Source organism: Alligator mississippiensis, chromosome 1, assembly GCF_030867095.1.
Source record: "Alligator mississippiensis isolate rAllMis1 chromosome 1, rAllMis1, whole genome shotgun sequence".
NCBI classification, from domain to species: Eukaryota; Metazoa; Chordata; order Crocodylia; family Alligatoridae; genus Alligator; species Alligator mississippiensis.
Window position 1 is genome coordinate 257,089,714 of NC_081824.1, and position 13,943 is coordinate 257,103,656.

Sequence of the window (13,943 nt, forward strand, 5' to 3'; positions counted from 1 at the left end):
CCCTATGAACTGTGTTGAGAGGCAACTTAAGTAGGTGATGCCAAGCATATTACTGTTTAATCGTTACAGTACTGACAGCCAAACAAGATTTTATTAGTACTTGTCATGCAGCCAATGCTGCACTGGGCCACATGCCATTCTCCAGTGGTCTTATCCGGTACCTTGGACCCAGATTGGCCTTACCTTGCATATTTGCGTAACTTTTGCCAAATGGTATCTGCTTATGCAGTACAAATTAACAGCCAAATTTAACATTGACTAGATCACCTTATGTTAACAGTTGTGTTAGTTGACCACTGACAGGTTTAATTAAATCTAGACCTGTCCATTTTGAAAAAAAAAAAAACAAGTAAGGAAATATATTTACTGTAAAACAAAATGGGGTGCAAGTTATAAGCTCAACTCCTTCAACCAAAGGACCACTGCCATACCAGAAGTTTATTCAGGTCCTCTCTTGGTAATCTATTTCTCATAGCAGCCTTCAAGTAACACAAGGTAATGCTCTAATGGTGGAAAGCTATGGAAACCCACAGATCACCATCCTTCTTATGGTTTACCCCCTGCATCACTTCTTCCCCCAAGGCTTCTCTCCTTCACCTAACACCTTAGTTATTTTTTCCCTTTCCTTGCCCTTCTCAGTCTGGTACCTCAAAAAGCGCATACTGATGCGCATGTATTTTTGTTTTTATTAAAAAGCATGGTTTTTCGTTTCCCTTCCACCTAATTAATTCGGTTGTCTTGTAAACTAAAGCCAACTCACTCTCTCTACATGATGCTCTGAGAAGAGAAGTTATTCCTTTTGGTTTCTAGTACAACAATTTTCAGTTTCACTAGGGATTTCACATTTTAATTATAATTTCCCCCACCCCAAAATGACATTTCATATTTAGTGTTTTTTTCACATTAAAAAATGGAACCGATTACACTGATTTCCTCAAAACAAAGCGTCTATTTACACCTTATTTTGCTTTTAATCATCCATTCCATCTCTCCAAAACTTCCTTCCCCCACCCCAACCATAGGATTGGGTTTTCAAGGGGGGCGGGTTTCCTTCATATGCATCTCTTGGGTGCTTTATCCATCTGCAGTAATTATTATAAAAATATATTCAATTTTCCTTTCTTCAGCTGACCTAGCTGAGAGACTTGTACCATCTCCTCAAACTTTTTTCCAAAGATGTTTTCAGCCTTTAGCCTAAGGATATATCAACTTCACTATTAGTTTTGGATCCAGAACCAATAATAATTGGTTTGTACCTAGTTCACTCTAACAAGCAACTCAAAAGGGATGTCCTCAACTATCCCAGTCAAAAGCAAACCCTTCTCTTGTTCTTTGCACATGCAGGTAAGGTACAAGACAGTTGCATAGCTAGAACAATTCCAAGTAGTGCTTCAAGGCGTTTATCAAGAAGACCACCACAGCCCCTCTGGAGGGCATATCCAATATTCCCTCTTACATGAGCTTCTCTCTACTTATGCAAAATAAAGACTGGATGTGGATAGGGAAGAGATGCATACTTCCTGTATTGCCATCTTGCATACCACGTAAATATTTAACATGGCAGGGTAAACAAGCAAGGTAGGGGGCTCTGCCTCAAGACCTACAGATCTTAAAAACCTCCAAAGATGGAGAGTCCACAAGGACTCAGAGTAGCTCATTCCAGTGCTTTGCTACCCTGATACAAAAGTTCTTTCCTGATATCTACCCTAAACTTCCCTTGCTGCAACTCGAGACCATTGCTCCTTATTCTGTCATCTGCCACCGCTGAGCACAGTCTAGTGCCATCTGCTTTGGAACCATCCTGAAGGTAGTTGCGGGCTGCTATTAAATCCCTTCTCAGTCTTCTCTTCTCCAGACTAAATATGCCAGTTCCCTCAGCCTCTCCTCAGAAGTCATGTGCCCCAGCCCCCTAACCATTTTTGTTGCCTTCTGCTAGACTGTCACCAATTTGTCCACATCCTCCCTGTAGTGGGAATCCCAAACCTGGACATAGTTCTTCAGATTGCACCTCAGCAGCGCTGAATACAGGGAAATAATCAATTCCCTTGATCTGCTGGCAATGCTCCTACTAATGCAGCCCAGTATGCTCTTAACCTTCTTCACACAAGGGTACGCTGTTGGCTCGTATTCAGTTTATTGTCCACTGTAACTCCTATGTCCTTTTCTGCAGAGCTGCTGCTTAGCTAATCCATCCCCAGGCTGTATCAGTGCATTAAATTGTTCCATCCTAAGGGTATGACTTCACATTTGTCCTTATTAAACCTCAGTTTCTTCTGGTTCAATCCTCCAACTTATCGAGGTCACTCTGAATCCTAGTCCTACCCTCCATTGTATCCAGCACCATACCTAGACTCCTGGCAGCCCCTAGTGAATTTTTAGTATTGGACCCCCCTTCACCAGAGATAATGATAATAATAGTTTAAGAATTACCATTTTGGGCCTCCTTTCTGTCCATGCCCTGGCAGCTACCCGGTTTGCCCATGTCTCTGTCTGGCCCTGTCTGCATCTACTACTCCCCCACAGCCTAGTGTCATCTGAAAACTTGCTGACAGTGCACACCAGCCCATCTGCCAGGTTGTTGAAGATACTGAACAAAACCAGCCTTAGGACCGACCCCTAGGAACTCCACTTGATACCAGCTGCCAACTAGATAGTGAGCTGTTGAGCCTGATAATTCAGTCAGTTTTCTATCCCCCTCTCAGTCTCTTCAAACCATACTTCCTTAGTTTGCTTTCAACAATATTGTGAGACCACATGAAAAGCCTTGCTCAAGTCAAGATACATCACGTCCACTGCTCTTCCCACATCCAGAGCCAGGCATCTCATCCTAGAAGGCAATCACATTGGTCAGGCATGATTTACCCTTGGTGAATCCATGCCGACTGTTCCTGATCACCTTCTTTCCCAAGTGCTTAAAAACTGATTTTGTAAGGACCTACTCCATGATTTTTCTAGGGACTGCGGTGAGGATGACTAACTTGTAGTTCCCCGAATCCTTCTTTTTCTCTTTCTTAAAGATGGCCACTGTACTTGCCCTTCTGTCCTTTTCCAATCATCCAGGACCTCTCCCAATCACCACTTGTTTTCAGCCAGCAGCTCTGCAACGACACTGGCTAACTCCCTCACTCAGGTACATCATGTCTGACTCCATGATCATGTATACATCCACCTTTCTAAATAGTCTCTAACATATTCTTTCACCACTGCGGGCTGCTCACCTCCTCCCCAAACAGTGCTTCAGGTGTAGTAGTCTGGAAGCTGACATTGCCTGTGAAGACTGAGGTGAAAGAGGCACTGAGTATTTCAGCCATTTCCTCCTCATCTGTCACTAGGTTGTCTCCCCCATTAAGTAACAGACCCACACTTTCCCTGACCTTCCTCTTGTAGCTAGCAAGGGATATGAAGGGTAACAAGAAATGTTTCTACAAGTATGTTAGCAACAAACTTCAATACACTTGGGCCTTCCTGATTTCATCCCTGCACACCTGAGCAATACTCTTACACACCTCCCTAGATGTTTGTTCAACTCACCAATTCTTGTAAGCTTCCTTTTTGTGCTTAGCTCAGTGAAGAGTTTCATGCTAAGCCCAGCTAGTCTTCTACCATATTTGCTAGTCTTCCTGCATATTGAGATGGTTTGTGCCCGAGCCCAAGTCATTTTTCATTTAAAGAAAAAACAGCTCTCCTGGACTCCTTTCCCTGCAGCCCAGACTGGCCTCCTAGAAAATCCTTCCCATTGCTTCTCTCAGTGAGTCAAAGTCCATTTCTGAAGTCCAGGATCCTTACTCTTGCTGGTCTCCTACCTTCCTTTTCTCAGAAGCCTGATCTCAATCATCTCATGGTCACTGCTGCCAAAGTTGCCATCCAATTCTACAGCTGTACTATTTCTTAATTGGGCTCCATGTGTTAAAGCCAGCTGTAAGACATACTTATTTTTAGTGTTATCACAACTAGCTGACATAGAATTTCTGCTAGTCATCTGCTAAAAGACAAACTTATTTCTCAAGCTTGAGACACATTCTTAAAAACAAAAATGACTTAAGAAACTTTACCCCTCCATACTCTCCACTCCAAACTGCCCAGCATCCAGAGATGTGCGGCAGAAAATTTTCCAGTGCTTTATTTTCCTGTGGGAAATTTTCCATTTCTAAAAATTCACTGACCATAAAATTTATAAGTAATGAATTCGTAAGTAATGAATCGATGCCAATACAACATTAGGCAAGCTTGGCAGTTTCAAAGTTGTAATTAATGTTTTTCAAATGATTATCCCTAGGAAGTGTGCGAGAGTACATACACATTTTAGCGATTTGTAAACAGGAAGGTAAATACACTCACGTAAAAATCCAAACAAAAAATCAAGTTATGAATTCACTTAAGGCTGTGCAAGTCGAATCAAAACCAAAGCTGAAGTCCTTATTTCATCTCAGACAAGTGAAAGCAAAACCAAAACTAAAACTGTGATTAATTTTTGTTTCACTTTCAGTTCAGCAAACATACAGAGCAGAGCAGTGTTTCATTTCTTTTCCTGAGTTGAGGAATAGTGCTTTTGGTTTGAAGTTGTGATAATAATGCCTAATCAGAAAAACAAAAAACAGAAACTAGTGCATGGCATCATTATAGTATTCAAGCCACTGAAGGAAGGAAGAAAGTTGGTAGATGTAAATATTGCAGGCAGGAGTATGCTAACAACACAACAAGAATGAAGAAACATTTAATAACATGTAGAAACTGTCCTGAAAGAGTACATGCTGTATAGAAAAAGCTGATAACAACCAAGCGGTGGAACAATATCATCTGAGAAAAGTCTACTTCAGGAATCCTAAGTAAACAAATTCATATGTTAAACAATACACAGTATAGACTAGCATCTAGATGGTTTTAAAACATTTTAATTTTAAAAGTTGTTAATGCAACTCGGGACTATTATTTATTTTATTTAAAATACTTGTATGCTGCCTTTCTGCTTGCACTAAGCACCCAAAGTGGCTTAGGCTAAGCAATAATTTTAATTGCATAATAGTTTATTTATTTCAACCCAACAGAGCGAGTTTAGTCCTCTGGCCAATAGCAGGGGCCAGACTATACTTCCCTTTGGCTCTGCAGTCCCAGGGCACCTACCTGAGCAGCAGAGCGTTCTTTCTGGCAGGGAGGCAGGAAGCAAACTCTTTGCCACTTCGCCTTCTGTTTCTGATGGATGAGGCCAGGTCAGAACAGGCTAAAATAAAAATCTTTTCCCCCTTTTGTTGCAGGAACTTGGCAACTCAACTGAAATAGCAGATTTGTAAAAAATGGAAAATGAAAATGTTGAGCTGCCAGCTCTCAGGGTAGAAGAAGCAGGATCCTTGCTTTCAGGATCACGGTCACCAGATATGCAATCCACCATGAGTAGCTGTTCAAGACATTCAAGCTTTTTATCAAGCTTTGTGGACAAAATGTCAAAAGAAGATCATGAAAAAGCAGACGAGACACTAGCTCAAGCTATATTTGCAAGTGGTACACCTCTTTTCATAAATCAAAATCAATACTGGAAGGAACATTACAAGCCAATTCACCCATCATGTTATCACTTATCACATTCTCTCTTAGGGAGTATGATGGTTCAAACAATGGTTATTCAAAGGATTGGTCAAGCAGAATCACCAACTGCAATGTCAGATGGATGGACTGATATACAAGGAAATCCTTTATTGGACATTATGTTAGCAACACCTGAACCAATATTCCCAAAAGCAATTGCTACCAAATCTTCTCGTCATACAGGTGAACACATAGCCAAATTACTGAGTGAAGAGATTGAAAGTGCAGGTCCCTCCAGGGTACAAGCCCTTGCAACTGATAATGCAAGTAACATGAAAGCTGCATGGCAAATATTAAAGGCAAAGTATTCTCATTTAATAGTATTTGGCTGTCTTGCTCATGGGTTGAATTTTCTGGTGAAGGACATAGTAAGTATGAATACAATGAAGATAATAGTGGCAAACTCCAAAGCGATTCAGCAAAGGTATTCAACAATCATTGTGTTGCTAATAAGACTTAAGACATTACAGAAAGAGAGGCAGGGGAAGGAAAGTGCACTTTTACTGCCAGGAGAAACTAGATGGGGCTCAGCAACGAAGTGCTTACATAGTTTGCTGCACACAAAGAACTGCAATGTGCTTCAATAGATGACAGTATTCCAGATTATTCCTGTGAACATTCGGAAGCAGATTCTCGACAATGATGTGTTCTCGGTTCCAGTTCAAGGAGTATTCAATTTGCTACTACCAGCTTCAGAGGCTATCAAGCAACTTGAAGGAGATGCACCAAGCCTTTCAAATATTCCAGAGATATTTAGACAACTGATTGAAAATCTAATTGAGCTTTTGCCTTCCTCACCTCTAATCAAAAAAGAGGAGGTAAAACAAATGTTTACTAAGAGATCTGATTTTTCCTCTCATCCAGTTCATCTGGCAGCAAACTTTTTGGATCCTCAACATAGAAGACAACATTTAGATGATTAATTACCTACTGCTCTAGATACAACTATGGAAGTAGCTAAGAATGTCCCCAACATCAACAAAATAGCCATGATGACAGACATTGCCAAGTACCGCACAAAAGAAAAACTTTGGAGCAAAGACATCATTTGACAGGCACCAGAGAATACATCTCCTCTCACATGGTGGAAGGGATACTATAACACCCGCCTGTCGTTTTCAGCCAGCAGCTCTGCAATGACGCTGACAGTTTTTCTTCACCAGGTGAAACAGTCCAGAGGCTGCAAATGCCTTTATGACGAAGTTCTGTCTTCCAATAAACTCAAATTTGTCAAGTCTTCAACTGCCTTTAGAACTAGTAAACATTCTCTTCCCTGAATTACAACATCTGTTCCAACACCATTCCACGTTGTCAGAGAAACAGTGCCCTAACATTATTTAAACACACACTTGCACATTACAATGCAGTGTGCCAAACGATGCCAATTGCATTTTGTATAGCCAACCTTGAAACGCCTTTCAACTTCTAGTTATCATGAACGAGGGAAAAAGTTACAATCAACTTTGTCTTGCCTTACCCTTATTATGATTATGGAAGCAGCTTTAATAGGGTTTGCCACCTTATCTTTCCCACATTCTAGAATCCATCACTAGCATTAAAATAATTGTTCTCGAGCAATGTTATTTCAGAACATTAAAAAACAAACAAACAAAACCTGTTTTCCAGTATAACCTTAACTTTCCAACAGATCCAGCACTCCTTTAAAACAGTCCACTGTGAAACCCTCACGTCTTATCTTGAAGTCTATCACGGCAGATGCAGCTGCTTTAACTACAGGTTTCCAACACAGCTTGCCACATTTTAACTGATCCTTAACTTTGAATATACTGCATATGCTCCAAAGCAAGTGGATGTCCCTTGAACAGGACATAAGGATGCCTGACAACCAGCTCCCAAAACAGGCCCCATGCTCACCACCTTGGAGGTGGAAAGCAGCAGTGATTCAAGGACACCTTGAAGGCCTATCTGAAGTGTGATATTAACATTGGCCCCTGAGAGAGGCAAGCACTGAATCATCCCTAATAGCATGGTGGTGTATGACAAGACATCGATCATGTCAGGCAAATTCACCTCATTATGGAAACAGCCAGACAGAGCTGCAACTCAACATCAACTTCCTCCCAGAACTACTTGGCCCATTTGTACCCAAAAATGCAGATCTCAAAATTGGCCTCCTTAATCATTTATGGACTCACTGATGACCACCCTATTCACTGGACAACTATTAAAGCTTCACAGGGAAGTAAGGCTGGAAGGGACCTCAAGAGATCGTCTACTCCAACCGGGGGTCGAACCCGAGATGTTAGTGTTATTTGTACCAGGCTCTAGCCGAGCTTAACAGCCATCTCATCTTTGGATCAAGGGACTTCCAAACGCACTATGCTCTTAATTAAGATGAGCATTTAACTTCACAACTTTTGTGAATCATTCAGTTTCTCTACTGTAATACTGAAGATTCAGTATGATGCAGATCCTAGGTTCCCATCCATCTGCACTTTTCTCTGCTTCAGTGCAAAGGTTGCTGGCACTCCAGTCTAGTTCGAGAGCAAGCAAGCATGCACGCATGAGCTCAAGCAAAGCTAAATCTCATCCTCGGGTTTTTTCTGTTTCAGCTATATAATACCAAGTCTTAATCGTGGAGGGTGTTTCAGAAACTGACAGTAAAATGGCTACCCACACCATATGTCTGAGACAAAGTGAGAAACTGCACAGCAGCAGGGAACACTGATAGTAGCATTATCAAATGGATCCGTTTTGCAACACCATAGGACTGTAGTACAATACGGTGAGAACTGTACAGCTCAACAGAAGGTCTGTGTGCAGGTGGAAAAGTTCAAGAACAGTTGCATATCCATAGCAAATGAAACCCAAGCAAGACAATCTGACAGCCACTATGGAGGACAACACTGCTAAAGTCAACCCTGCTATACATGCAAATAGGCGAGTGAGCATTCCTGAACAAATGGTAGAAGGAAGTATAAGAGCTGGCAGTATCCATGCCATTTTATGCAATCATCCAAACTACTTAAGTCTGTGTCCATTATGTGCCAAAGCAACCAACTGACTGCATAAAATGACATGGCAAAGTGTGTACTTCTACAAAATGTATAGGATGACGGTAAGGGGCTCTCACTTGCCATCACTGGGGACCAGGCCTGGGTCTACCATTACAATTGCGAGAGCAAAGGGCAGAGAATGTAATTAAAAATGTACAGCATTGCCACCACCAAAAAAAGTCTGCACTCAAGGTCTTCTCATCCCATTTTGGGACTCCCTGTCTGGTTCATGGAGCAGAGGGTCACAATCAACAGCAACACTTATTGCTATGTTTTCCAACACCACCGGAAGTCAGCTATTAGGACCAAATAGTGTGGGAAGCTCAAGGAAGGTGTTCTTCTCCAGCATGACAATGAGCAGCTACTCAGTGAATGGATGCCTGTCAGGAGTTTGCATAGACCACACCTGCTGTAAAGTCCAATCTTCAACTGATTATCTCTTGTTTAGACCATTGAAGGAGGCCCTTTGAAGGTACAGATTCACCAGCGATGCAGAGGTGCAACTTGTGGTGCACAAGTGGCTGTCACAGCAACCTGAAGAGTTCTTTGAGAATGGCATCCAAAACCTTATACATTTACTGCATTATGAAGTAGGGAGATGATGAAGAGAAGTGATATAATCTAATAAAGTGATCAATGTGCACAAAATGGTTTTATTTCATAATTTCTGCTAGCTTCTGAAACACGCTTGTTTTTTCCTGCACATTTCCAGGAGCTTGATAGAGCTCATCTGCTTTGTGTTCTTTGCCATTTGTCTTTCAAAAATATTGTTTCACTTACCAAGAAGCAAGGATTTCTGTGGGCATTTATCTAATCAGACTACGTGGCTGGGATAGATGTAGACAAGCTTTCAAAAGAATTTCTATCAATTGCATTTGCAAGCTTGTCTACATCTATTCCGGCCAAGCAGTTGGTCCAATAAAAGATAAATCATTCACAAAAACCCTTGCCTCTTGCATACATCCTTGCTTCATTTAGTTTTGTCCCTTATTCCATTAGCTTCTTACATAAGGACTTAATTTAAATTTTGAGACAGCCTGTGTTCACCTGCTACACCAAACCCTTTAAATTCCTTTCCCCACCCTCCACCCCCACTAAAAAGTAGGGGCCCATTTTAAGTGCTAGCTATTACACCTATTTTGAGGCAAAGCTCCATTTTTCTCCACATCAAACTTCATGTGCTTCCTCTAGGAGGCTGCATTCTTCAGTAGAAGTAAATAAAAGTAGCATACACATATATGTATTGGGATCTCCCAACCCTCAATGAACACCATCTTTTACTGATGAAAGAAGGACAAAAGAAAATATATTTATGAACAATGAGTACTTCCCTACTTCACTCACCAAGGAATTGGTGGACTAATATTAAATGTTTGTTTTCTTTATCCACCATGAAGACAATTCATTAGGTTGGCAATTCAGCTGCTTTACTTTTTGCTGGACTACAGCGGTTCAAGCTAACACCCTGTTGTGACTCAGTCTAGTTTTGAGACCGATTACTCCACACCCGCTTCCTGCAAAATGTTTACATCCTGTTCATGGCATCTGATCTTGACCCCTGTCAGATGGGATAGCCAACAAGACAGAACTTTAGAAATGTAAATTAAACACTTGATCAAGGCATATCCAACTCTATAATCTCAAAGTTAACTGCATCTTATTATGAATTGATCACAATATTATGAAACCATAAAATTAACAGTTTACAAGCAATGTTTCTCTACTTCAAAGTCAGGTTTTCATTAAAAAAAAAAAACACCCCACACATCTATCTACATTAAACTTGCAAGGGTTACTCAGCTAGCCTCCGAGAGAAGACTGTCACAGGAGGTAATGCAAGGACATAAGTAATATGAATCAAATTCTGTGATGTATCATAACTGACCAATCTCCATTTTACTGACTGTTCAACGAACACACTTTTGTTGTCAGAAAACAGCCGAGAATCTGGAAAACTTCAAACTTAGTAACCAGAGTTCTCTCACACAAAAATACTCTGTTTTCATCTCCGTAATAGTCTTGAATTTCTCTCCTGCAATCTCATCCTATTACTGCAGAATAGTCAAACAAGAATTGTAAGTATACTTTGTGTTTTGTTCTTTTTTTCTTGAGAGCTGTGTTAAGAAGTTAACTTGAGAGACATACACCATGACTATTAGATAGTGTGATCTACTACGCAAGAGAGATACTGTGGTATAAGCGTGACCATTTCAACTAAAACCATGTTACTTTCATGCAACTTAATACTTCATTTAAATGATTAGCTGCTATTAAATGAAATAAGGGCTTTTATATGCAGGTTGTGTGTGTGCCCCTTCATCTCTACCATACAGCAGAAAACCACCACATGTCAAAAGAACAGGTTCTTTGTGTTTATCAAAGGTTTATCCATCTTGAATTTCTCAAAAACCCAAGTAATACTTGGCATCTCATTTATGATTAGTGCTTTGCTGAGAGGGAGCAACACAGAGCAGAAGGGTAGTTCACAACCTCTAGTATGAATCCCAAGTTCTTAGTGGCCCTTCTGATTACACTGGTGCTCAATTTTTTTCCATACAAGGTTATTTGTGGCTTTTGTTTCTCTATTGTCCCTGCCCATGTGTTAATTCCACCAGTTCTAGCAATAATAGATGACCCAGAGCAGACAGGCTCCCAAACAGCTGCCAGTATTTAAAGCACACCAAGATTAGTTATGTGCATTTAATGTCACTACACTTTCAAAACACCAAGTTGTCTTCATTACTCATCCATGGTACCACTGGACGAAAGAAAAAAGAAATGTAACAACTACTCAAGGGCAGGAAATTACTTTGCTAATTTTCTTTTTAATAAGTTATTTCCTTGCAGCCGTTCCTTTATCTGTACATTACACAGTATTTGTTCTTAATTAGGCTGAAAGTGTTCTACTAAAAAAGCCAACAGCACACACATGATTTAAAAATAAATAAAAATAAATAAATACATACATAAAACTTGCATTCCAAGTTAACAGAATAAATAATGATAATTACATCTGCTCCGCATGATAATCACAGCAGACCAGCTATCAACATGAGATTTCATGACCTTGAGTACTTAAGGTTTTAAAAGTGTTCTAGTCTTTATTGTTGCCTACTGCTCCAATGTAGCAAGGCACTGGACAAAGAGCCCCCAAAGCAAACACACACAGTTCCTCTCTGCTATTCCACCAGCTTCTCTCACTTACTGGGAGAGTATTGCTTTGTGTACAGTTTCTCATCTCCTACAACTATTTCTCTCTCAGGCTAAAACACACTGGTTTCCAACTGACAAGTCACTAGAAGTCATGCTGGAAATAAAGTGGAGGGCCAAAAAATAAAAACCCAAATAAAAATAAACAAACCCAAAAGCTTTCCAATTAATGTAACCAAGCTAAGGAAGGATAGCTTTCACACCCTACGATATACCCATTTCTTTAAGCCAACACTTTCCTTGGCCTCAAAGATCTACACTAGATTATCTATTGATCCTACCCAATTATCTCCCAATAAAGGCTAGTTGACCTTTACTCTCCCAATTCATTTAAGCACTATTAGATGCTTCTTTATAAGCTTAAGTATCTGCTTCTGGCATGGTTTAGGAAATAGCAAGGCTTTTATGAATCTGGTTGCAAAGCATTAACTTTTTACTCATGAGCTCCAAAGAGCTAAAGATCAGCTTGCTTCTCAAGGCTCAGGGGCATCACAAATTCCCACTTGTCAACTCCAAGCTGGGAGCAGGGCTGATGAGCACAACCAAATGCCTTGACAGTCATCCACTTCAGGTCTGCCAGTTGCACAAAGCAAGGACAACGTTAAAGATGCCCTCCCAAGAACTAACACCCTCCCTGTTGTGTTCAATGCCTTCCTTAACAGGATACCGCTCTTAGGATACCGTCTGAGCTGCTGCTACTCTGCATTTTCATTTCAACCTAGTCAAATTCAGTTTGCCGCACACTGAAACACTGAGTCTTGCTTTGATAAAGTCACTGCTGAAGCACTTTTTTTTTTTTTTTTTTAATGGCATTACAGTACAAGATTTCTGTCTTGCTGGGCCGCTACAATGATTTCGCCCACTTCATAATCAGGCTGATAGGCTTTGCAAAGCCGTCCCATGATCAGCCCCAGCGCTTGGCGGTGGAGTACCAACGTGAGGCAAACGCTGCAGAAGCCCCAGACGAAAGGGGGAAGGAGGGAGGCGCTCCCGAGCAAGGCGGGGAAAGGCTAGAGCCGGGGCAGGGGCAGGCGGCGGGGCGGCAGACCAGGGCAGGGGGAAAGGGAAGCGGCTCTGCGGGGCGCGGCGTCGGCTTCACTCCGCTCACCCCGGAGGCGCAGCCGCGCCCTGGCGGAGAAAGACGAGAACGAGCCCCTTCCTCCCCCCGGGCCGTTCCTGCCCCCCCCCCATAGAACGCTGGAGTAACGGTTCCCAACGGCCGCTCCCCGCACACGCGTCAGCACGGGCTGCCCCGCACCCGCGGCCCCGACGCGCCCCCCCCGCCCGGCGCCGCCCACAAAACTTTTCCCCCAAACTCCGCCAAGTCCGGCCCGCCCCGGCCGCCATCAAAAGTTGCACTCACTGCAGCAGAAGCGGGAGAGGAGCAGCGCCAGAGCGAGCCCCGGCCCGGCGGGCATCCACCGCCGCCGGCCCGGCCACGGCCCCTGCCCCCAGCGCCGCCTCGACGCCCCCGCGGCGGCCGCTACCGCAGCTTCCCCGCGGGCGGGAGCTGCGGGAGCGGGAGCGGCCGCCGCGGTCCTCGCCATGCTCAGGGCTCGGCTCGGCGCGCCCTCCGTCTCCAGCTACCGCCGCCTCCCCGCGCCGGGTGCGTGTGTCACTGAGGCAGGAGGCGCAGCGCTCTCCGCGCCCCGCCCCTCTTGGAATGGGCCGCACCACCCCGCCGGCCGGGGGGGGAAGGGACCACGCCACCCCCACACCCCCCGTCGCCCGCGTCTTGGCCACGCTGCCCCCCCTTGGCCCGGCCAATCACCGACAGCGCGCTGGGCTGGAGGGGAAGGGGGGATGTGTGAGGGAGGGGGGCGTTGGGGAGGCATGTAGCCCTGGGGGCGGTGGGGACGGCCCGTGGGTCTCCCCCGGGGCGTATTGGTACGGCCCGCCCCGCCCCTCGCCCGTCTCCCGCCCCCTCCCCAGTGCCGGCCGCCCGCGGGGGGCGCGCTCAGTCCGGGCCGCTGCCTGGTGCGCTGCCTGCGCCGCCCCGCCCCTCGCGGGTTGCCCTGCCTCACACTGGGGCCGGCGTTGGTGGACACACACATCAGAGATAGTGACACACACACGCACACAGACATTAGAGACAGTGACACATACAGTGACACACATCAGAGATAGTGAGACGCG

General features: G+C 43.6%; 1 protein-coding gene across 3 annotated transcripts in view; it reads right to left on the bottom strand.

The window, feature by feature from the left end:
- The window catches only part of NECTIN3 (nectin cell adhesion molecule 3), a 135,076-nt gene extending 121,651 nt beyond the window's left edge, over positions 1-13,425 (bottom strand). Inside the window, exon 1 of one of the 3 annotated variants that reach the window (XM_059720534.1) lies at positions 13,171-13,425. In XM_059720534.1, coding sequence (XP_059576517.1) covers positions 13,171-13,354 — 184 coding nt within the window. In that variant the 5' untranslated portion in view covers positions 13,355-13,425. Of the gene's footprint in view, positions 1-9,941; positions 10,006-13,170 lie in introns of those variants that run through there. The other 2 variants (XM_059720533.1, XM_059720535.1) reach the window with 2 other exon arrangements.
- Positions 13,426-13,943: the final 518 nt, after the last annotated feature.